This window comes from Parasteatoda tepidariorum, chromosome 4 (genome assembly GCF_043381705.1).
Source record: "Parasteatoda tepidariorum isolate YZ-2023 chromosome 4, CAS_Ptep_4.0, whole genome shotgun sequence".
NCBI lineage: Eukaryota > Metazoa > Arthropoda > Arachnida > Araneae > Theridiidae > Parasteatoda > Parasteatoda tepidariorum.
This window is the reverse complement of record NC_092207.1, coordinates 75,970,023-75,994,242: the sequence shown is the minus strand read 5'-3', so window position 1 is coordinate 75,994,242 and position 24,220 is coordinate 75,970,023. Positions and strand designations below refer to the sequence as shown.

At 31.4% G+C, this 24,220-nt stretch overlaps 1 protein-coding gene across 1 annotated transcript in view; it reads right to left on the bottom strand.

Annotated features, from left to right (window-relative positions):
* Positions 1-908: 908 nt before the first annotated feature.
* LOC107449066 (nose resistant to fluoxetine protein 6) overlaps positions 909-24,220 on the bottom strand; it is a 40,911-nt gene continuing 17,599 nt past the window's right edge. The window contains exons 5-16 of the mRNA XM_043048594.2: positions 23,943-24,027; positions 22,903-23,000; positions 20,776-20,952; positions 18,714-18,807; positions 17,452-17,541; positions 16,928-17,093; positions 15,047-15,126; positions 12,922-13,047; positions 9,870-9,981; positions 7,071-7,257; positions 3,587-3,729; positions 909-2,394 (exon numbers count right to left, since the gene is read on the bottom strand). Coding sequence (XP_042904528.2) covers positions 2,122-2,394; positions 3,587-3,729; positions 7,071-7,257; positions 9,870-9,981; positions 12,922-13,047; positions 15,047-15,126; positions 16,928-17,093; positions 17,452-17,541; positions 18,714-18,807; positions 20,776-20,952; positions 22,903-23,000; positions 23,943-24,027 — 1,631 coding nt within the window. The 3' untranslated portion in view covers positions 909-2,121. The remainder of the gene's footprint in view (positions 2,395-3,586; positions 3,730-7,070; positions 7,258-9,869; positions 9,982-12,921; positions 13,048-15,046; positions 15,127-16,927; positions 17,094-17,451; positions 17,542-18,713; positions 18,808-20,775; positions 20,953-22,902; positions 23,001-23,942; positions 24,028-24,220) is intronic.

The following is a 24,220-nucleotide window of genomic DNA, read 5'->3' as shown; positions in this document are numbered from 1 at the left end:
TGGTATGTCATCTTAAAGTAATGCAGGGAAAATCTATGTATATATTATTTGAGAATCAAGTTTTTAAACGAAGAACATGTCATTTTGGAATTCTTCAAATTTATAAAGCAGGTAAGTGTTATGATTTTTATAATAAAAATTTTACTTGTAAATATTTTTTTTTCTTATTTGATGATTATTTTCCATAGAATGATTTTCTACGTCTGATTAAGAATTAAAAAACAACATGAAAGTTTATTATTTTAATGTAAGGAATTTTCAGAATCGTTTTTTTGTTTCGTAAACATTCTTTATTTTACGTTTTTTAGTGCATAAATAATGATTTTTATTGAAATTTAAAATGTTTTGATAAAAATTGTTGTCGGGGGGCTGGGGGAGGACCTTTTATATTTGGTGATTTTTGAAAATGAACAAACTTTACAATGAAAATTAACCAAGAACCATTCACATAAAGGTAAACAAAAGTGGCGGTAACCCTAATGTGACGTCATTGAAAACAAAGAATGCCTCGGTAACCAGAAACGGGATTTCTTCAAAACTAAACGAAAATTATCGCCAAACCCAAGGGCCTAAAGTACGGCACCTTGTAAACATTTTTTTACAAAAAACACCGGACTAGAAATGTTCAAATGACTGTGACCGCAGAAAAAATAAACTTTAAAAAGTTGAGTTATTAGTTATTCCAATCATAAATATATGGGTAAAAATGATAGTTGCAAATTTGTGAGTTGCTTCTCTTTTACAATCGAACACGAAGGAAACACTTTTGGTAAAATTACCGTTGTGTATAGCAATAATATTTCTGGTAAGAGAAAAAATAACAAAATTCTGTAAATTAGTTCTATAAATTAAATTAAAAATTTGGCAATTTTTCCATTTCCGTTCACATGTTAATGGTCTACAAGGAATTCTGGTTTTGAAAATTACAGTTCTTTTATTTAGTAAAAAATACAAAACCAAGCCACACATTCAGTAAAAAATACAAAGCTAAAAAGTAAATTTAATCGAATAAATGGTTTCTTTGTCATGCTCTAATGTGCCATGATAGAATTACTGAATTTTACCACATTACCAAATTTTTTCATATATATTTTAAAACCATAATTTAGTGTTATGATTACCAAAATCATTAAAATAGCGCTTCGGTAAAAATTTCCGAGATGTTTGATGTTCCCATAAAGTCAGAAACGTGGAAAATTTTACCATATTCTGGTAGTTTTGACTATATTTCTTTACTCAATGCAGCATCATATAATGATTTTTTGCATGCGTTATTTAATAATATGAAATTTATTCTAATAATATTCTCATTTCTTAAAAAAATTTAATAATAATAATTTCTCAGTTTTTTAAAGAGTTCTTCTTATTTTTTTAAAAAAGAATTTGAAATTAATTTCGAACTACATTTTTTTTAATTAAATGAATTTGTATTACATTGTATTTATTCTGCAATTTATAACTTTTCCCTTAAACCTATACAGATTTCAGTAAGTTTATAAGTACTACTCATCGAAAGATATATTTTGAACTCGATTTGACTAATATTTCAGACAAATTAAATCTTAAATTTGACTAATATTTAACTACTAGAGTATTCTCTTCAAACTACAGTTTTAAATATTATTCACTTATGGTTCCAAGATAATTTAAACAATTTTATTGGAACAGTTTTTCAGACCATTCCATTTGAACCATATATTGAAAAAGTTTTTTTTTGTCCCTTTATATTGAAAAACGATAAAGTCTTTAATCCTGCTCTCTGCATTTACTTCAATGAGTGATTATGATTAGGTGATATGTTATAGTATTCCTTTTGTAGATACATTTTCAGCTTCATTTGACCAATATAACTACTACAGTATTCTTCCTAAACAGAAGAGGTTTAGAATGTTCTTCACTTATAGTCCAAGATAATTCAATGCAGTAGAATGGTTTTTCGAACCATTTAAAGTTTTTGCTCCATTATATGGAACAACGATAAAGTCGTCATTCTTAATCCTGCTTTCTGCATTTTCATCACTGGTGATTATGATAAGTTAAATAAGTTATAGTACACTTTTGTCGATACATTTTCAGCATTTGGCTAACATTCAGCATAACTACAGCAGTATTCCTCCTAAACTACAGTTTAGAATGTTCTTCATTTATAGTTCCAAGATGATTCAATCCATTAGAATGGTTTTTCGAACCATTTAAAGTTGTTCCATTATATTGAACAACGATAAAGTCTTCGTTTTTAATGGTGCTTACAGTATTGTTGTTCTTCACTTGTGGGTTAGGATTGTGCGAAGAAAGGAATAAGGATTCTATGAATGTAAGAGGCAACTCGAAAGTTATGTACAGGATATAAGCTGCCAAGAATGTCAGAGATGTGTAACTAAATATTCTCATCCACTGCAAAAATAAACAAATAAAATTAATTCCTTTATGAAAAATATCGTTTTATAAAACAAACAAGAAAAATTAAATTTTATCCATAAAAATTAAATTCTATCTATAAAAATAAGTGTTTAAATCATATATTGAATGAATAATGTTTTAATTAACTTTTTATTAAATAACGCCATAATTCGCGGTTTACACTAACCAGATGATAGAAAAGTTTTATTTCGAATCCCTATCATATAACTAATTATTCTTTACAATTTATTTATTTCAAAATGTAAGTTTTAAAAATTCAAAAAATAATTTAAATGCTATAAATTAAAATAAATAATGTAAATTTTCAAGAATCATGTCCAACATAAATTTATTTTTTACTTTTAAATTAAATCACTAACATAGTACAGTGCATCATAATATACAGCTATTACCTGATAGAAAACATAAGCTTCAAAAATATACAAAATTGAAATGAAGATCGATATGTTTCAAGCCCATCAAAAATGGGCTTTCAAGACTTTACAGATGTCTGGCAAGTCTTGAAAGGCTTTAAGTGTTAACCCTTATTTGGCTATATTTGTGCAAAATATCACCATTTACTTATAGTATCATAGGATGTTGCCCAAATTCCTTTTCAGCTAAAATGAAATAGATTAAGCTAAAGTTAAATTGAAGGAATGTATTACATTGTAAACATTACAAGTGTAATGATATTAAATGGCGCACTTATTCAAGCTCACGTGTGAAACTGCATTGGAAATCTTATTAACGTGAGCTTTTTCGCGAAACAGAATTAAGCACTTGTAGTAAAGATATAATTTTAAACTATGTAAAGAATTATCTGAGCTTTAGAACTGGCAAAATACTTCAACAGTTTAAAAGTTATTATGCTTTTTTAAAAATTGCGAATTTAGGGACATTTTTTCCACCTAGCAAAAAATTATCAAAATCAATGCTTTATTTTCATTTCTTAAAATTTTTTATGAACACAGATAGTGCAGTATACATAGAAGGCGCTGGCTAAAGATAAGCTAAACTTGTCCTAGAAGTTATGAGTAACTGTTGATAACATGCAGTAGTTATTAAAAAAGTATATTATCTGCAAAAAAGAATAATTTCATGAGCCTTTGAAAAAAAAGCATTAAGACGAATTTCATCCCCTAGATCCACTTAGAAAGCCCTGGAAAAATTCTTATCAACTTACTATTTCATAATGACTGAAGATTAAAGTTGATCTTGCGACACTGACATGGTAGGCAATTACTATGTAATGGATTAAATACCCAAAATATCCTAATTTACTCAGCGGTCCAAATCCTTTCCAGCAAATAAGGTTGCCAAACCAACCTGCAATAAAACGTATTAAAAATTAGTCACATTATAAGAAATTTTTATAGATGGAGTTTTACTGAAAGAATTGTTAAAAAGAGTTATTTCAGATTTTTCTTTAATTGTAATTATACAAACAATAAAGCTTTTAAGTCATGTCAAATTACATGATTCTGACTGACAAAATTTTGGAACAAATTAGTTTAATGATACTTAGGAAAATAATACGTAAGAAATTAAAAGGGTTGCCTAAATAAAAAGTGGATGCATGCTTTAGAGTTAAAAATGTAGTAGCGGTGGCACCGTCACCATTCATAGTTATAATGGTAAGTAATGCAAGTGAATCCATAACTTATTGCGAATAACTAATAAGCCAGTTCACATGAAAGTATGTGAAATAGTACAAAACATGGATGCATCTAGAACAGAACATACAGTTGCGGCTTTTAAAGGCAAATGGTGACCGTTAATAGAGTTTAGAGGGCCATTCTCACGGCATGCGATTAACGCACCTCTGATCGAGGTGCATAAATCGCATGCAGTGTAAACGGTCCCGAAGCAATGAACAGCACATGATGGAGCAGTCTTGTGATTCTTTTCATTTCAATGTAAACGATTACCTCAATCCTTATAGATAAGCCTCGATGGTTCAGGGGATAGGAGTCTCCTTCCAATGAGATGAACCAGGTTCGAATCCCATCGATGACTTGGTGATTCAAATTCCGCATCTGGCTTGCACTGACCACACTGCTGACGTGAAATATCCTCAGTGGTAGACGAATCATATGTTAGAATCCCCTTGCCGTCAAATTAAGCGTGAGAAATTTTCGTGGTTTTTATCTCCATGTAAAGCAGAGGCGTGTTACTTTCACCAAAAAGTCCTCTACGAGGGCAAATTTTCTCTCAATACGTGATCCAGGAGTACCCTTGTCTTCCGGATGGGGGTCAAAATTACAAGGCTACAGAGTTGAACATTAGTGGTCGTAAACCTAAAATTGGGTCAGCTGTTCAACGACGATTATAAATATAAATCTTTATGGGCGTTCCAATGAGGTGAACCGGGTTAGAATCCCAGAAATGGCTGGTCGATACGAAATCCGCTCCCTGTTTCCACCAACCACAGTGCTGACGAAAAATATCCTCCGTGGTAGAGGGATCAAGGATTAGGGTCCCCTTGCCATCAGGCTAAACGGCGTGGGAGGTTTTCGTGGTTTTTCTCTTCATGTAACGCAAATACGTGTTAGTTCCATCAAAAAGTTCTCCACGAGAGCAAATTTCTCCCAATACTTGATGCAGGAGTTCCCTTGTCTTCTGGATTGGATACAAAATTACAAGGTTACGGAGTTGAACATTAGTAGCCGTAAACACAAAATTGGGTCTACTGATCAACTACGGTAATAAATTATTTTTTAAAATAAAATAAAATGTTCATAGCCGAACAGCGCACTTCAACTACACTGGTTATCATAAATTAAGGAAAATTCACAAAAATCGCGATAACTCAAGAAATTACACATGGAATTTTATGAAACTTACCCACAATATACAACACATAGTAAGGTATTAAACAACATAAAAAGAAATTATCAGACATTAATAGTAGTATAGAAATTAGCACATGTATAAAATAAACAAATTGGAAGTATCGGTTTGCAATAGAAAAAGTACCTTTAATATGGAATATGATTGCCTCTAGAAGCNCGACTTCGCGCGCAGGTCGTCGGGCTACCGAAGCGGGGGTGCCATCCCTTCCGCAGAGGATCAAAATTGTGATGGCATGTCTTCGGATCATCCTCCGGGATGTTTCCCAGACCGTCGCCAATAGCCCATTGTGCAGCTCTAGTGCGACGTAAAGTAACAACAACAACAGCAGCAACAACCCTTGTCTTCCGGATGGAGGTCAAAATTACAAGGCTACAGAGTTGGAAATTAGTAGTCGTAAACCTAAAATTGGATCAACTGTTCAACGACGATTATAAATATAAATCCTTATAGGCGTTCCAATGAGGTGAACCGGGTTCGAATCCCATCGATGACTTGGTGATTCGAATTCCGCATCTGGCTTGCACTGACCACACTGCTGACGTGAAGTATCCTCAGTGGTAGATGGATCATATGTTAGAGTCCCCTTGCCGTCAAATTAAGCGTGAGTTTGGTTTTTATCTCCATGTAAAGCAAAGGCGTGTTACTTTCATGAAAAAGTCCTCTACGAGGGCAAAGTTTCTCTCAATACTTGATCCAGGAGTTCCCTTGTCTTCTGGATGGAGATCAAAATTACAAGGCTACAGAGTTGAACATTAGTAGTCGTAAACCTAAAATTGGATCAACTGTTCAACGACGATTGTAAATATAAATCCTTATAGGCGTTCCAATGAGGTGAACCGGGTTCGAATCCCAGAAATGGCTGGTCGATACGAAATCCGCACCCGGTTTCCACCAACCACAGTGCTGACGAAAAATAGCCTCCGTGGTAGACGGATCAAGGGTTAGAGTCCCCTTGCCATCAGGCTAACCGTGGGAGGTTTTCGTGGTTTCTCTCTCCATGTAACGCAAATACGGGTTAGTTCCATCAAAAAGTTCTCCACGAGAGCAAATTTCTCCCATTACCTGATACAGGAATTCCCTTGCCGTCTGGATTGTGCTCAAAATTACAAGGTTACGGAGTTGAACATTAGTAGCCGTAAACACAAAATTGGGTATACTGATCAACTACGGTTATAAATTACATTAAATTATTTTTTAAAATAAAATAAAATGTTCATAGCCGAACAGCGCTCTTTAACTAGTTTTATTATGTAGCGAGTTCTTACTTTTTCAAGAGCAGAGCACACATTCACGTTTTTTTCCCCACGTACCTTAAAGCTTGAACCAGCGGCCTCTTCAAGAAACTATTTATATGCCTTTGTGTTACGCCACCTTTTTTGTTACATCACGATTATTATAACTATTCGTTTTTTTTGGAATTTTTCAGCAGTAATGAAAAATAAATGAATAAATTTAGATGCCTTGAAAATAAATAGCGCAATCGAATTCAGTGCCTCAAAAATCTATATATATTTTCATTTCATTTTAAATAAAATTTTATTATATTGTGGTGTCTTCTCTTTGATAGAATGAAAAAAGTTAATTACTAAAAATCAAAATTTAATTGAAGTGATTTCGGCTTTTTAAATATACAACAAATAATTAAATGATTTGAACATAAGATTAAAAAAAATACAAACATAGCAACACAAGTATGTCTAATAATAATCAGAATAATACAGTAAAAATGCGTTTTATAAATGAAAAATCTTCACGGCGTGTTTAAAAATAATTAAAGTAAAATATTTGAAACTTAAATACAAATTAATTCTCACCTCCATAACCATGCGTACAGGCCAATATGATCCAGGATAATCCCAATGAAAACGCTGTTCTGTGTGTAGCTGCATAAACGGCTGCAAGAACTGGATCAGCATCTCTTCCATCTCGACCAACAAACATAATAAGTTGGATACCCACTGTCAAAAAGATAGACACTATCCACCCAAGAACGACGTGAATCTGTAAAATATAATGCATAGAGATTTGGCAGTTGTAAGTGGCAACCAGTTGGTCACACCATTTATATTGGACGAGTCTTTGTCCAATAGAAACACATTTCTACAGGTTGTTACTAGTAACTGATTGATCATTAGTGATCATTCAGTAGGCAGGTTAAGTTAAGTGACGTCATCATAAACATCTCTATTTTGTGTAATATAAATAAAGATGTGACACAAGTGTTTTAAACTCTGCTTAAATTTGATGTGGATACGCTTTGGAAATATAATTTATTAAGTTGTAACTTAATTTTTCTCTATCTCGTAAATCAATTCGTTAGTCCTTATATTGTGCAATGGATAAAAAAAGGAATGATATTGGTTACTTTTTATAAAACATTTAAACATTATGGCTAAATTTGTAGTTAAGTTTTTAGTTTACCAAGATATTTCAAAGTTAGAAAATCGTTATCATAGAAAATGGAATCCAGATAAGTTTGAAGATTATTGCTCGACACTAAAAAGGGATAGTTCTCAATCACAATACCGTTTAAAAAATTGCTAAATTCGACATTTTTCTTTGATTAGCGCATGTAACTTATGTAAAACTAATATTTTCAGAACAGGGGAAAAAATTTTATTTTGTATTACAATATATATGAGCTAGGTGTTCCATTATAAACAGTTATTCAATTTAATTTAACAGACAAAAAGTTTAATATTGTCGATCAGTGTTGGCTAGCTTTCTGTTTAATTTGTATTAATGCAAATTCTAAACCAATGAAAAAAATTCCTTTTATGCACATCTCTTCGGAGCGGAATAATTACAATTTTTCAATGACTTTTAGAATCATCCTAAAGATTCCAAAGATTCGGTAACTAAAGGTTCAGGAGCTTAGTTAATCCAAAGATTCAACAACTTAGGAATAAGAAAACTTTTTTTATATAATATAATTTTTTTGTGGTATCCGGAATGCGCAGTGTGCAAAAAGGAAAGAAGAAAAAAACGGATAAATATCAATAAATTTCAATCTAATGATCGGATTTTTACTCACTAGATGTAATCTTAAATGTTCGTAAGTCTAACCTTAAATCTGCTAGTTAATTTGAACCAAAGATGTTACAAAATACTACACATTGTATAGTAAGCAAAAGAAAAGACTTTTGATCCTAATGATCAGATTTTCACGTGCTGAGACTAAATTTTAATGAATTAAATGGATGACCTCAAATATGCTAATTAATTAAAACAACCGATAATTTAAGTTACGAAATCAGACGAAAAAAAACTTACTTTTTCTGAATAAACATACCTTTCCTCGATGAATTTGGATTCCTTATTTTAAAAACATAGGGGGTAGCCGCAATCTGGGAGATATAGTCCAATAGTTTGGTCAAGAGGGCGGTCGAAAATTTGGACTTCGCTATATCTTGAAAACATTTCTTTAACGAATCGGAAAATTTTTGAGCACACTTATAAATGTCATCTATTCAACGATAATTCCATACAAAAAATAATTTTTAACAATTAATGAATATCATGAAAAAATTTTGAACTGCTACGGATACAAATTTTTACATCATTTTAAAAAGTGCAATTTTATGAGGCAAAATAAAAACTTTGAGTGCAATATGACGGATGGTTTCTGTGAAGTAAAAATTTAAATATACGGCTCTTTTCAAAATTCGATTTCTCTAGACGTCTAGAAGTACTTGCAAGTATCAATGCGGGACGTGAAATGAGCTTGTCCGTTGGAGCAGTTGGCGAAATTCAGCTGCAATGGGGTATGGCAGCGAAGCAAAAGAATGACTTGAGAGCGTTTACTAACGGCACGACATCACATTCAGAGCTTTTGCTGGGTTCGTAAGTATATTGATTGAACCCTAGACGACAAGAAAACTGTAGCTTGGTCAGATGAGTCATGATTTCAGCTGGTCAGAGCTGATGGAAGAGTTCGAGTGTTTCGTAGACCTCACGAAGCCATGGACCCAAGTTGTCAACAAGGCAGTGTGCAGTCTGGTGGTAGCACAGATTTACATTTTAGTACATAACCTAGATAGTTTTTTATTTCTGTTACAGTCACTTTTATATTACCTTGTTTTATAAAAATACGTATCAAAAACCTGACTGTAAACAAACTAAACACGTGGTTTTAGGTAATTCACGAATGTCGGTCAATTTTGTCCCCAATCTGCAGAGCTGCACCATGCTATTGCTGCAAAGAGTGGTCTAATGGAAAACATTGTTTTATAGTTTCCTGGATGACCCATCTGTTGATGAACTTCCTAACTCCTTTTGAAAGTTCGTACGAAAAAAAATATCCCTTGAAGGAAAAGAAGAAAGTCGCATGTTTCGATTACTTTTTGCTTTTCGTCAATTGATTTTTCAAACCATATTTTATGTTTAAAACTGCTGGTAATTTAAAGAAAGCAAGCCTTCATATTTCTAATCTAGGTCTTATTTACTTTTTAAAGTTTTGCTTAATCATGTTAATTTTTTTTCCATCATCCACAAAAAAAATATTAATTTAATTTTATTAAATAATTTTGAGCTATAGGCAGCCAATTGTTTTTAAAATTCAAACTCCTTAATATGATTTTCAAAAATACCAAAATACCAATATCTCTACTTACTCGTGACCACTTCAGCTTCTGATTCTTGGCCATAAAATATCCTAAAAGCATACCGATTCCAAATGAACTTGCATGGCTTAAAGGAGCTGTGTAAATAGGTATTTCAAAATGCCTATAAAAACCAATTCATATAGGAATTATCAAAAAATTTACGAAAAGAAACTTACTGAATATATATAAAGGAAAACACGAGAGGTTTATCCGATTTTTTATTTATATTTCTTGTTAATATAATAAAATTTCCACGTTTTCATTATTTTAGGATGTTACTTATAGCCTAATTATTATCAACATAATATTTTTTTATTATTAAGATAAATATAAATGTTCTATAAAAACATAACAAACTTTGTCGATCAAGGGGCTCTTCCTCCCCCGACCGAACTCTACTGTCGAAGGGGTGGAGACGGGAAAGTAATATTCCAAATATAATTTCAATCCTCTTTATTTATTTTTTACAAATAAACTGATTATAGATATTTACTCTATTTGTCGGTATCTGTAGATACATGCAAACGATCTGTGGATGAATGAATGGATGTATGAATGGGTCCGCCTTATAAACGGAAGTGACGTATGGGTGTGGCAGAAGTCAAATTCTTGGCCATAGATGGCGCCACTGGAAAACAAGAACAATTGCACCCCTCTGCCTTAACAGGCATACGCAACAACAACAACAAGATTGACGCCCAATAACAATTTACGATATAACGAGTACGGTCTTTTAGATTTTCTATTAATTTTTTCTACAAAAATTATGCCAATAGAATTCTGCAATCCATATTTTTTGAAAGTAGCTAAATAGTATAAAGTTGCCTGTCTTTATATTTTTAGCAATTATCTTTTTTTGTGCAATTAGCGTTAAAAGAATTTCTTAGCGTCACCCAAATCAGTTATCATCAGTTTCAACGGTAATCTAATATATATATTTCTCTTGCGTGGCTCCCAAATTTTGGCGGTATTTCTTTTCCGCCGGTGGCAACGTTTGCTTTGCTTTGTTTACGTTACTATTTCTCTTTCACGGCGAATCGACCAATGATTGCCGCNTATATATATATAAAGGAAAACAAGAGAGGTTTGTCCGAGTGTTATTTCTATTCCTTGTAAATATAATTAAATTTCCACGTTTTCCTTATTTTAGGATGTTACTCATAACATAATTAATATCAACATAATATTTTTGTTATTATTAAGACAAATATAATTGTTCGATAAAAGCTTAACAAACTTTGTCAAACGAAGGGGCTCCTCCTCCCCCGACCGAACTGTATTGTCGACGGGGTGGAGACGGGAAAGGAAGATTCTAAATATACTCTCAATCTTCTTTATTTAATTTTCACAAATAAATTGATGATAGATATTTAGACTATTTGGCAGTATCTTTCGATACATGCAAAACAGAAGACTGCGCCGCCCAATCACAATTTGAGATATAACGCGCGCGGTGTTCTGGATTCTCTATTAATTTTTCTGCCAAAATTATTCCAATACAATTCTGCAATTAATATTTTTGGATAAGTAGTTAAATAGTTTAAAATTGCCTGTTTTAGATTTTTGATAATTATCTTTTTTGCGCAATTAACGTTAAAAGAATTTTTTAGCGTCACCCAAATCGGTTACCCTCACTTTAAACCAGTGTTTCTTAACCTTTTTGATATAATGGACCCCTTTTAAAATTTTTTAAGAAGTCACGGACCACCCCCTGTGAAAAATATAATTGTAAAAAACATCAATTATTAGAAAACGTTCAATTTTATTATTTTAATAGTATACAAAATTTTTAAAATTCAAATTTTTAATGTGAAGGTTGCTGCTGCTTTTCCTTACTTAACAAATTGAATTGGGGGATGGTTTTCGACAAAGCAACGTGCATATCATGTTCAACATTCAATCGATTTGGATGTTATGTTTTTATTGTCACAAGTGTGGAAAATCCCTCGTTGCAAAGATACGCTGTAGCAAACGGAATTATAGCTGCCATAGCTCGCTTTACAAGCAATGGATAGGCTTCCAAACATTTTAAGAATAAGGAGTAGTCAGCGGACCCCCAAAATATAACTGATGGACCCCTTAGGAGTTCATGAACCACAGGTTAAGAAACCCTGCTTTTAACGGTAATAAAATTACATTAAAAAGAACTGAAAACTAAGGAACGTGTAATTTTAAACTATCTACTCAAAACCACGAATCGCATCATTTTATTGTTTTAAAGTTTTAAAAAAAAATTCAAAAAAGTTCTAAAAATTATAAGTGCCATTTCACTTAATCTCATCAGGCGACCCCTTTATTTTTTGTCTTTTTTTGAAGGTATTGTGTTGTTTAATAATACTGTATCTAAAATCCAAGATATTTAGGGAAGAGGCCTATTAAGGTAAAAAATAATCATTCTCATTTCTGAAATACAAAAATAACTAAGGGACCTCAACTACAGCTCGCTGCCCTCACCGAATATAGTTTGTTCTAAACATTCAAAAATGTTTTATGAATACTATAAATGCATCAAACATGTACCAGGCAATCAGGGTGGCTCAGGGTTTGGAGTGCTTGCCTTCCCATGTGAAAGTCACAGGTTTGAATCCCTACGATGGTTGATAGATTTTTATACTGTTCCAGTCTCGCACCGATGATAGTGTTGACGTAAAATTTCGCTGCCTTAGAGCATGGCCCAAAATCCATTTATTAGGCTAAATTTAATTTTTATTTTTGTATATTTTACTAAATGTGTGGGAATAAAAACTATAAATTTAAAACCAAAATTTCTGGTAAACCCTTACCACGTGAATGGGGAAATTACAAAATGAATGGTTTGAACACTGCATATTTTGGTTTTTATTACCAAAAATATTTTTGCTTTTAAAAATAAAAAATGTCATTACCATTCAGTATGGTAATTTTATCAGCAAAAAAAAAAAAAAAAAATTCTTTATAAACCCTGCTATTGGATAAGAGAGAATATTAAATCAAATTAAAGGAAGCATTCATTATGTGTTTAGAAACAAAACAAGTTAAGAAATATGTGAAATGTTTGCACACATTAAGCAGGTGTACTTACTCCCTGTTGTGGTAATAATAAATGGCATATGTCGGCGGAAAACGATGCAATGCAGTCATTACTCCCAGAGATATATTACAGGCTAATCCGATTGCAACAGTGCAGACAAGTCCGAACTTGGGACACCTTGGAAAATTAGGAAATTATATACATGATGTAAGATATACATTGCATAAAATTCACATTCTGAACAAATTTTTTTTTCTCCATAATTCCATAAAATTTTTATTTGATAATAAAAAAGTTTCTTCAAAAACTAATGCTTTTTTTGTAAGAAATTTTTTTTTACTCATTAAAAAATAAACGGAGACAAAAAAATAAAAAATGTATAATTGTTAATAGAAGGCTGGCTTTGATATTTATTAAAAATTCCGAAAATATCTTTGGAAACCTTATGTTTGCGTTTACTACCTGTTTTAAAATAACTGTAGAAAATCCCAAAATTCATGCAATAAAAATTAAAATTTTTTTATTGATTCATTAAAGAGCATATAGAATCCCTCATTATTCTATAGAGCATATAGAGTAATGAGGGAAGGGGCATTGCAATCATATAGACACACTTTTGTTGAAATTTCAATAGGGTGTTTTGTACGAAAGTTGCTGAATTTCGTTGATATGGTTCTCAATTTCATCTTTAAATAATCGACCGATAATGGGCTTGTTGGCATTAAACTTAGACATCAAAACAATCCTACAGAAAGAAAAATCCAACAACGTCACAAAAATCAACCAACTGCATAATCTGAACAACCAGTTCTGATCACCAAAACGAGAATTTCAGCAAAAATTAGCAAAATATTTCTCAACAATGAAAACTCGTTGCTCTTTCATATAGCTCTTGATTTTTAATAACCCTGAACTTGCAGCTGTAACTTTACTTTCCATTGGCAATGATCCTTAAATGGTGTCAAATTAAAATTTTGCTTAAATTTTAAAATGCACAATTTACTATGCAAAATCTACATTCTTTCCGTGGAAATTCTGCAATGAATCAACAAAAATTGACTTTCTTAAATTTTATAAATTTTAACTTAGCATTTATTTTTCCCAATAATTTTAATTCTTACCCAGTTCTCATTTTGTGAGCATGCTAATAAATAATATATAACCAGTTAATAAATTAAAATTAAAATTTATGTTATAAGTGTGTGAGTACACTTATAAACTACGTGGAACAGTCGTTGCATTTTTCTTTGATTCGGGAGTTAAAATATATAAAGAGAAAAGAATCTATCAATTCTATCAATCTCAACCTATCTCAATTAATTTTTAACAGGCCACGGAGTGTTTGGAGAACACCAATATAAATTATTTCACGAAAATCCAGAATGTAATTACTGTGGTGAATAATCTATTGATCACTTATTAATGAATTGTTCTCAATTCCAGACACTATGGGGGATAACTTTAATAATATTAGTCAACATCAATGTTATGCTAACCTGACTTTCAGAAATATCATAAAAAAGATTATTAAACAAACTTTAGAGGATGTATTGGGGGACAGTCTTTAATGGTCTCGGAACTTGCTCGTTCCAGCTTGGTGTCTCAATTTTATTGATGGTGTAGTTTTATAACTTTTACTATGTCTTTTATAAACTCTTCTACTTTTACTTGCTCCAATTTTATTGTAATTACTTTTGTACTATTTAATTGGTTTTAAAAGTACTGTTTTAAAATGTTATACTATATTGTTCTTTTGTAAATTTTGCACGTTTATCTTTTAAATTGTTCTTTTAACTGACACTTTTAATATATTGCTGTTTTAATGTTTTATCAACTTACATGATTTTTGCTGCTCTGCGCCCATCATGTTCATGGGCTGTTGCCATGTCTGATGTGTATTTTATGTATTTTATGTTTGCACTGTTTTCTGGATTTTTTTTTATTTTAATAAAAATTTACCCTTATGCCCTAAATAAGGGCGGATCGGGGAAAATTTTTCCATAAGGAGAAAATAAAAATTCTAAAAATGGAATTAAATTTTAATATTTATGAATCAAAAAATACATTATTCGACGTGATTGCTAGTTGCAACTTATTTTATGTTAGTTTAAGGTAATAGTCTTATTACTTAGGTCAATTAATTTAAATGTCTATATTTTGTCTAGAAACAACTTACTTCGCTATAAGCCACAATAGTAGAACACCAATTATCGAAATCTGCATCAAACAGGGTATAAACCACAGGTATAAGAAATTCTACGTATAAGAAAAAAACTACTTAATGTCAATTATTTTTGAAAGGTATTTGTAGGAAAAGAATATTTCATAATATACTCGTGAAAAACAATGATATTGTTTGGAAAATAATATATAATAACATACTCGAAAAAAAAACAATGTTCACGATATATATTTCAAAAAAAATTCTTTCATTAAAACTTATTCAGTTTATAAATTTAGCATATCATAAACTTGATAAAAATAACGATTGTTATCCAACAAAAGATAGGATGTAGTTAGTACTATGTAGACTAAAGCAAGAAACAACATGGATAAAGTACTAATGTACTTTAGTGTTTTATTCACGTTGTTTTTTAATTTAGCAACGATTCTAACTAAGCTGAAATTTTCTAAACTTCCTTCAAACGGTTGTGAGTGTAATAACTGTATTTGTTTCAAAAGTACCTTTCTTTAAGATAAAAAAAACTCGATCTCTTTCATAAACATAAAACAAGGATACAAAACATTCTAAAGGCCCACGAGATGTAAATAATGAAAACACAACATATTTGGAAAAAAAACCTTTTCCAACAACAAAAAATTGCTAATACAACATTGCCTACATTTGGGAAATTACACGCCCTTTAAAATTCAGAGACCTCAATGAATCAGTCAGTCATCAGTAATTAGATTAATCATCGATTATCATTCGTTGATCTTGGGCACAAATTTTATTTCTATGATGTTCATTGCTTCCAGCACTATCACGTGAGCTCATCTTAATATTCTAGAATCTTTTTATTTTTTTTTATAACCGATGTTGAATAGTCGACCCAAATCTGAGTTTGAGTCTATTAATGTTCAACTCCCTAATCTTGTAATCTTGAACCCGACCCAGAAGATCCTGGATCAAGCATTAGGACAACCTAGAACTTGGAAAGTTATTTGAACCAGTAGAGAACTTTTGAACTGGGATTCGAACCTGGATCACCTTACTGGGAGGCGAATGCTCCATCTCCAAAACCACGGCAGCTAAGAATCTCGTTATTCATATGAAAGTCGATTGCCTAGTTAATGATATCATTTCAGTATTAAAGTGCTCTAATTCATAGTGAAGCAAAGGTGAAAACCAAACACCTTATCTCGTCACTAGAGTGTTAGGCGGGATAAAAAAAAAAACCCGGCTAAACGAGTCTGGTTATTAGTTGAAACATGCAAGTGCTTCTATAGCGCGGTTTTGAGGAGAACTCCTCCAGACTGAAAGTCTGGGGCTGTCTGCTGCTATGGTAACAAGCGAGAGCACATTTCTAATGGAGGTGAAATGGAGAAAAGAAAGCGTCGATTGGTTTACTCACGACGACCTATGCCAAGATTAAGACAGAAATATTCACCCCACACTCCTATTTGCAGTGACCTTTCCTCGTAACCATAATACCCACCACGACGCAAGACGGGTGTCTGGAGGAGTTCTCCTGAAAGCCGCACTATAGTTTTAGCTTTTCAACTCTGTTTCCACCTCCAATCAAATAGGTTTTAGAGTTTTTAGTAACTCCTTTTTCAGGAGTGAAGGGTTAGATTTCGTTTCTTCCTTGTTTTGATAGTAATTAGTAAGTGACCCTAAATGCATACTCTCTTGACTTAACTTGTTAACAAAGATTCTGAAATGTACAATATTAAGGAAGATGATTGCCGGACATTCTGTATTACTACCTGATTATTATGCTGAAATTTAAGTTTAAAAAGTTCGTGTTATAATGTTAGAAAAAGGGTGTTAAAATAACTAATGAAACATTGTACACACTTTCAAAAAATCATTACAATCATTAATATCGCTTACCAGATCCTTAACGGCTAAGAAGTTATTAAACATACAAACGTATGTCCACCACCATTTACGAGTGTTTTCTGCTGCAGTATCAAAGATGTCCGTCCAGACAGGACCTGAACCAATAAGAGGCAATAAAACAATGATACCCAGAATTAGGAGCATAGATGGACATAACCTGTGAAATAAAAACTCAAATAAGTGGCAATAAAACAATGATACCCAGAATTAGGAGCATAGATGGACATAGCCTATGAGATAAAAACAGCATTTTTCACACATTTATTTCTAACGTTATATACAAAATTAAATGCCAACGTTGTGTTTTAAGCTAATAAATGAAAAACTGAATCACTTATTTCAATTCTATTACAATAAAACTATTCGTTTTTTCCTCTATCTGGAAAACATGATTTTGAACTCGGCTACAAATATTTTTAGAATAATTCATATTTTCAAAAAGCAGACGAAGAAAATTGTTATAAAGAATTTTAAAGAATGCACACAAAAATCAAAAGTTATTCACAAAAACGTACCTGATGTAGCGTCGCACAATGATTTTGATGACATTGATGTGTACTTCTTTTTCATTTTTACGAAATCTTGGATAAACTAACAACAGGCCACTGCAAAATAACGAGGAAATTGTTGGATACATATCAGTTAAATCAAGCGACATTTTTCAGTTGGCAGCTTTACAATTAGAAATTTTTTTGGGGTGGGAATGAGTTTTAATATCATTCAAATCTGCTGCAAACTTAATATGGCAATAAGTTGTACCATAATATCTGACTTCTTGATTACACTATATTATGGTTTAACTTTAAGTGAAACACAATTTGAGTTAATACATTATTAAAGGTGAAGAAAATGCGTACTATATATTTTTGTTCAAAGCTAAAATAAGTTTTTTATATTGTATACGATTGTAGAACAAAAACATGAAATAAAGTAGATACTATTTATTTCAAATGAGACTTTTGTTATTAGATTTGCTAGAAAATATCTTATTCAATTTTAGGTTGATCATATTATGTCCATAGCAATGAAATCTCTATTTTAATGTTTTGAAAACGAGTGTTTTAAAAATGAATAAAAAAAATTCAAGGAACTAAGAGATTTTTCATTAAATATTCTTTTAAGCCGATTAACTGATTAATGCCATTGGGGCACAAAATGTCTTTGCAGGCCAGTTCATTAAAAAAAAAGATGTGGTATATCAATATAGAATTTGATACGGTGTATTTTAAATGCGTAATGATTTGGATGTAAATGACCGCCACAATAATAAAAATGAAATAAAAATGAAATAAACAATATCAAGTTTATAAATATTAAACTTGAAATACAAAATGCTTCAATGTATTTCAGAGTTATTTTAGAGTCTTTTTTTAATTGCCCAAATGCTTTCTTTTTAAATCAACTTCTAAATATAGATTCATTTGAAAGTATCAATATTATTCTTAAAAACGTTCAAAAATTAACTTTCATATCCTTATTTCAAAAAATATATGTTTTGTTTGCTTTCAATGTATCTTACAATATTCGATTTTAACATATTAGAGCAAAAGTCTACAAAAATTATGATTAAAGATTAGTTATGATTACGAGAAAAAAATAAATAAACAAGCTTTTGTATAATAAATTAAATAAACAAGCTTTCCTCGTTCAAACCCTATTCTTTTTATTGGAGATGCAAATGAGGAAAGCTTGTCACAGGAAAGCTGCTGCAGTGTCGAGAAAAACAGGACACAGTTTTAAAAATTGTCACAAATAGTAATTTTAAAAAATTTCTTACGAGAACAGAAAATATGCTTCAATGCTTATGCCCATACAAACTATCAAAGTGAATGGAAGATCCTCCAGGTAGTTTCCAAGGTTTGAAATGTCGCCTGAAAAAAAACGACAGATTTTCAAGCAAAATTTAATTTTATATACACCGAAGAGCCATTACATTATGACCACCCTGCTAATAACACGTAGGACCACCTTTAGCCCTCAAAACTGCTAGCACCCGCCGTGGCATTGATTCCACAAGGTGCTGATAGGTAGTCTGAGGCATCTGGTACCAAGTGCTCACCAACTGGTCCTGCAATTCCCTCACATTGCGAGGGGGTAGCGTGGCAGCACGAATTTGGTTTTCCAAGTAAGACCACAAGTCACTGGAATGCCAATCCATGACGATTCGACCCTTATGACATGGTGCATTATCCTGTTGGTAAACACCATCCCCCGCAGGAAAAACTGTTGCCATGAATGGGTGAACCTGGTCTGCAACTATGTTCAAGTAGCTTACAGATGTCAGGGATTGTTCTATGGAGATTATGGGTCCTAATGTGCCCATGAAAACATTGTTCCTGGGCGAGAAACAATGAAAACCTGGGCTAGCCCATTGTTATAGATGGAGGGTGGTCATAATGTAATGACTCTTTGGTGTATATATTAAGATTATTTCGATCAAATTCACTCTTTATTATTCCTCTTATTTTTATTCGATCGGTGTAAATATTAAGTGAATTCACAAAAATTCACATTACTCAAAGTTTTCAACATCATAGAACCGAATTAAAAGTGGCCCTATTTAACTTTGTCCCACCATTCCACATATGATGGTAATGAAGCTAATTTTTCCTCTGAAAGAATTGTTTTAGATAGTTTTTGCAGATTCAGATGAGCAGAAAGACGAGCCCGTTGTTAGAATTGAAATGGATCATTGTCGGTATGTAGTTTGATCTGCTGCAGTTTGGTCATAACTAACGTTTTCGAGTGATTGATGTTTCATTTATGTTGTTGTTAAGTTTTAATGTTAAAACAACTCCTCCTAATAAAATGGTCTCCCTTTTTCCTATTTAACGTTTTTGGAAGATTTATGTTGTTTTGAAACTTTATGCTTAGCAACTCCTCTTAATGAAGTTATTTCATTATTTTCTATTTAATTTCCACAGATCCAAGCAGCGCCTCTCAGAAGATAGAAGTCCTCTGCACGGATCATAGTAATCTGCAACATAGTAATCCGACGTAACGACGTAAACTGCGCAGTGGGGACAATACAAAAGATGTCACTACGTTCGGGCAACTTAACAGCACAGTGCGGGATTTACGAAAAAGGTCACTACTCTTGAAATACTTAAAGATCAGATTTCCCGTTTATGGTAACCCGTGAGAAAGTCTTCTCTCTTTTGGATGCGGTGGTTCAAATAAGCAGAAGTGGTAGTTTGAATCTTATAAATTTAAATTGATCACCGACTGTACACCGTTGGCTGTACCGAATCGGTGTTTTAATACATCGTTACTTCCTCGAAACTAACATTAAAGCATGTTTTTAATAAAGAAAACTTTCCACCATTTAACAAGAAATATTCTGAATAACTAATTTTGTCCAAGTTTTATTCCTCCATATTCTTGTGTTTCTCGTTTTGCAGTAAAACATTTTGCTGTATACTTTTACTATACACTGTGAAAAATTCTAGATCAAATTACGGTATAAAGTACCATCACTTCGGGTGCATTATTCGCAAAATCCGTTTTTATCGTAAAATATTATACCGTAATTTTTATAGTAATATTTATTTAATGAGAGTGGTTCAGGGATTTTACGGTAATTAATACGAAAAAAATTACAGTATATTGGTGTTTTTGTTCCGTAACATGTTCGGGTAAGAAAGGATTTTGCGGTAAAAAGTACCAGCGACCTGAGTGCCGGTACTTTTTACAGTAATTGACCCGAAATTTTTTACAGGGTACGGAAAGGTTTAATCTTTTGAATCAAGAAGAATTTCAGTTTAGGGAAAGTTAAAAATGTTTCGAATCCTCTAAAATGATTAATTCTTAAGAAAATTATGAAATCATGCAATGCTTACTTGCAAAGAAACTGAAAAAGGGTAAAAAGTAAGTGTGGTACACAACAACTAAAAACGTTCCCGTTGCATACATTCCATTGATTGCTGTGATATTTGAACTAATTGCTTTCTCCGTTTTCATTAATTTCTTTGTATTGCTGTACAAGGAAAATGCTAGAAGAAGCTGAACAAATTTATCTGTAAAAAAAATATGCAAATTATGCATCACAATTCTTTTTCACTTTAAAGAAATATGTTCATTTATTTCACACATGTAGCTGAGAAGGAATAAAATATTGCATAGGTGAATTCCAAATTACATCATAAAGCATGCATAAATAAACTCTTTTTTTTAATATTTAGTCCCATGACCGGCAAATTAAAAAAAAAATCAACTAACGAAAAACAAAAGCAGATCAAAATGTATAGTTTATTGAGGTTTTACATTGTGAAACAAAGAATTTATTCGCAACTTTGTTCAAATTTAGTAACAAAGTTTCTGAACAGATGGTGCTATTGAGCAGAAAAACTATAAAACCGTCCGGGGTTTTCTGTTGCATGCTAGATTATTCTTACCATAACACAGTGGGCCAGCATCCAAGGTTTCGTGGCCAAAATTAGTATTTCGATAAAATTTGTTTCAAAATTTGAGAGTTTTTATTTAGGGGTTTTAGGCAGGTAAATTGAATTCTTAGTTGAAATTTTGAACTACACTAAAAATACCCCAAAAAACAAAATGGCGGCTGAAATATGGCGAGCAAAAATATAAAAAAATATATAGTACGTTTAAATAATTAAATATATAGCAATGAAAATATAATAATTTTCGTAATTTTATATTAAAAATAAAAAGCAAATTATATTTCCGAAGTAATATTACAAAATAACGCGTATTTATTACAAAATAACGCGAAAACATGAAGAAAAAAACATAATTTTTGCTTTTCGATATATTTAGTCCACCTTTGCAATACGGGCAAAATGGGGCAGATTTTTTCGAGAGAAGAAACATCAAAGAAGACAACAACAAAAAAGTATAGCTGATTACCTCGTGGAACTTTTCGGAACTAAGTTTCGAAAGTCATTCAAACATTGTAAAATGTCAAATAATAAGATATAAACTATAAATTTGTCAAGAACATTAACTTATTCAACAAATTGAAAAATTGTACAATAATTTCAGACTAATTACTCTGATAAAAATTTAACAGTAACGTGAAATTCCTATATGTATTTCTGAAATAAAAATTTAAAAGTTACATTTAAAAAAAGTTTTAACATATTTTTCATTACATTGTTCTCTCGTCGGTCGAAAAAGTAAATTATAATGTTTGGAATGATTATCAATACTTAATTTGGGCTATATTAAAGCTACCTACACATATTTTAGTTGAAAACTTAATTTTTGACTTTTGGGCAAAGATTATGGTTTTCTGGCCCACAGTGCATAAGCTTCTTTAGTTTCATCATCTGAGTCCGTTACATTGCTGTAGTAAATGATAGTTTTAAAAAAATATATATTATTTTGTAAATCGTTTCAGTTAGAAGAGCCATCTGTCAACTAACTTTGAAACGAATTTTGAAATTTGATGAAGTTAAATGATCTGAATTCTTCAGCAAATTGCAAAATATTATGTTGGTTGTTTCAGAATTTACCGGCAAATGTAGTGTTTACGAATATATACAATACTAAATTTCTGTGTTTCAAATTACAAATGAAGCACTCCAGTTATCTAATAATTCAATTTCAAGAGTTTTATTTAAGTAAATTAATTAAAATAAAATAAATTTATTATTTTAATTTTATTAAATAAAAAAATAATAACGGTTTTTATGAACAATAGAATATGACTCTTTAGAGGAAATAAGAATATGTTCTAAATTAGTTCGTTTATCAATTAGTGAACTTATAATAAATTATTTTAATTAAATAAAATAACAGCAGCATAAAATAACAATAATAATTCGTAATTTTTGTAGTTGATATCTAAACAATAAACTACATAATTACTTAAGTTCTAAACATTAGTTTAAGGTCTACTAAAATAAAACACATATTATAAATTTTCCTTTTTTCCTAGAATAAATTAAATGTTTTCCTCTTAGCGTCCAGTATCCTTATTAAAATAATCATTTGAGTTTTCATACCTTGTTCACTGCTCTTAAAGGAAGAATGTTTCATATGTAACCAAGCATCCATGAGAGTTCCGGACAGTACAAGTAAACCAATGAATAAAAACACAGCTCTAAAAAAAATAATCTTAACTTTAGATAGTTTGTTTATTAAATTCTGGTTCTTTGCAATGATACAAAAAAGATTTTTTAAAAATAAAACAAATTATTTAATTAACTTGTACATTTTTAAGGACAATTAAACATAAGGGCTATTAAACATACCAGGCATAGTGATGCATATTATATGCATCAGTTTCCCTTTCCTTTTGCCGAAAAACAAATAGTTTAATTAGTTTTACACAGACAATTTATTACACAGATTTTAAAATAATTTTTTTTGTTCGGAAATAAATTTATCAGCTTTTATGCTTAGCTACTAAAATTTCACTTTCATTTCAGAGTTTAAAAAAATCCATAGAATTTATGAATCGGTATTAGTTAACACTGGACATTCAGGAACAAAGCTGAACGGCCTAAACTGACACAACAAAAACACTCTAAATAAATTTTTTGAATTATTTGCTATCCATTAAGTTCAAATCATCAAAATAACAATCAACTGTACTCGAACTAAGTGAAAAGAATAACTCAAACATTTAACAGATTCGGCACTTAAATTGATTGCGAGCAGCTAATATTTACTGCAATCAAGTGATTTTCAAGAGGGAACTGATACCAAGCAACCGAGGTTTCTTCGCCGGCTGATCAGAGTGGTCACCCACCCGCTCAACGATACGGTTCCCAGTAGCATCACTGACCGCTGTCAGAGATGCTACTGGAATCCGTACCGTGTCTTACGACCAGTTTACTGTGAGATATTTAACAAAGCTTCTTAATTTAATGTAGTTGTTGAGAAGCTTTGTACATAACCGACCATTAAAAATGTAATACACAATCAATCAATAAATAAAGTTCAAATAAAAAAACAGATAAAAACTTGTTCGTCAAAGCAGTTTTAATAGTTTTTTATTTCATAAATGCATTTAAAATGCTAATTAAATGTTCAAACTTACATAACAACTATTTGATCAGTTTCAATTGCTTTTCCTTTCCCGGTGTCACAGCGTTGAACTCGCAACGGCACGAAATCTACTGGCACTAAAATATAACAAGAAACAATTTAAATATTATATTTAATTAATCTGAACAACAAAGAATGATATGGGGGAAAATGGTCTTTTCTTCACCACAAAGCTATAACTGAACAGAACAGTTACAGCTATTATCTGTATTATCAGTAATTTTAGAGTGGATGGACTAAAATTTCTGTTTTATTTTAAATGAGTCTAAT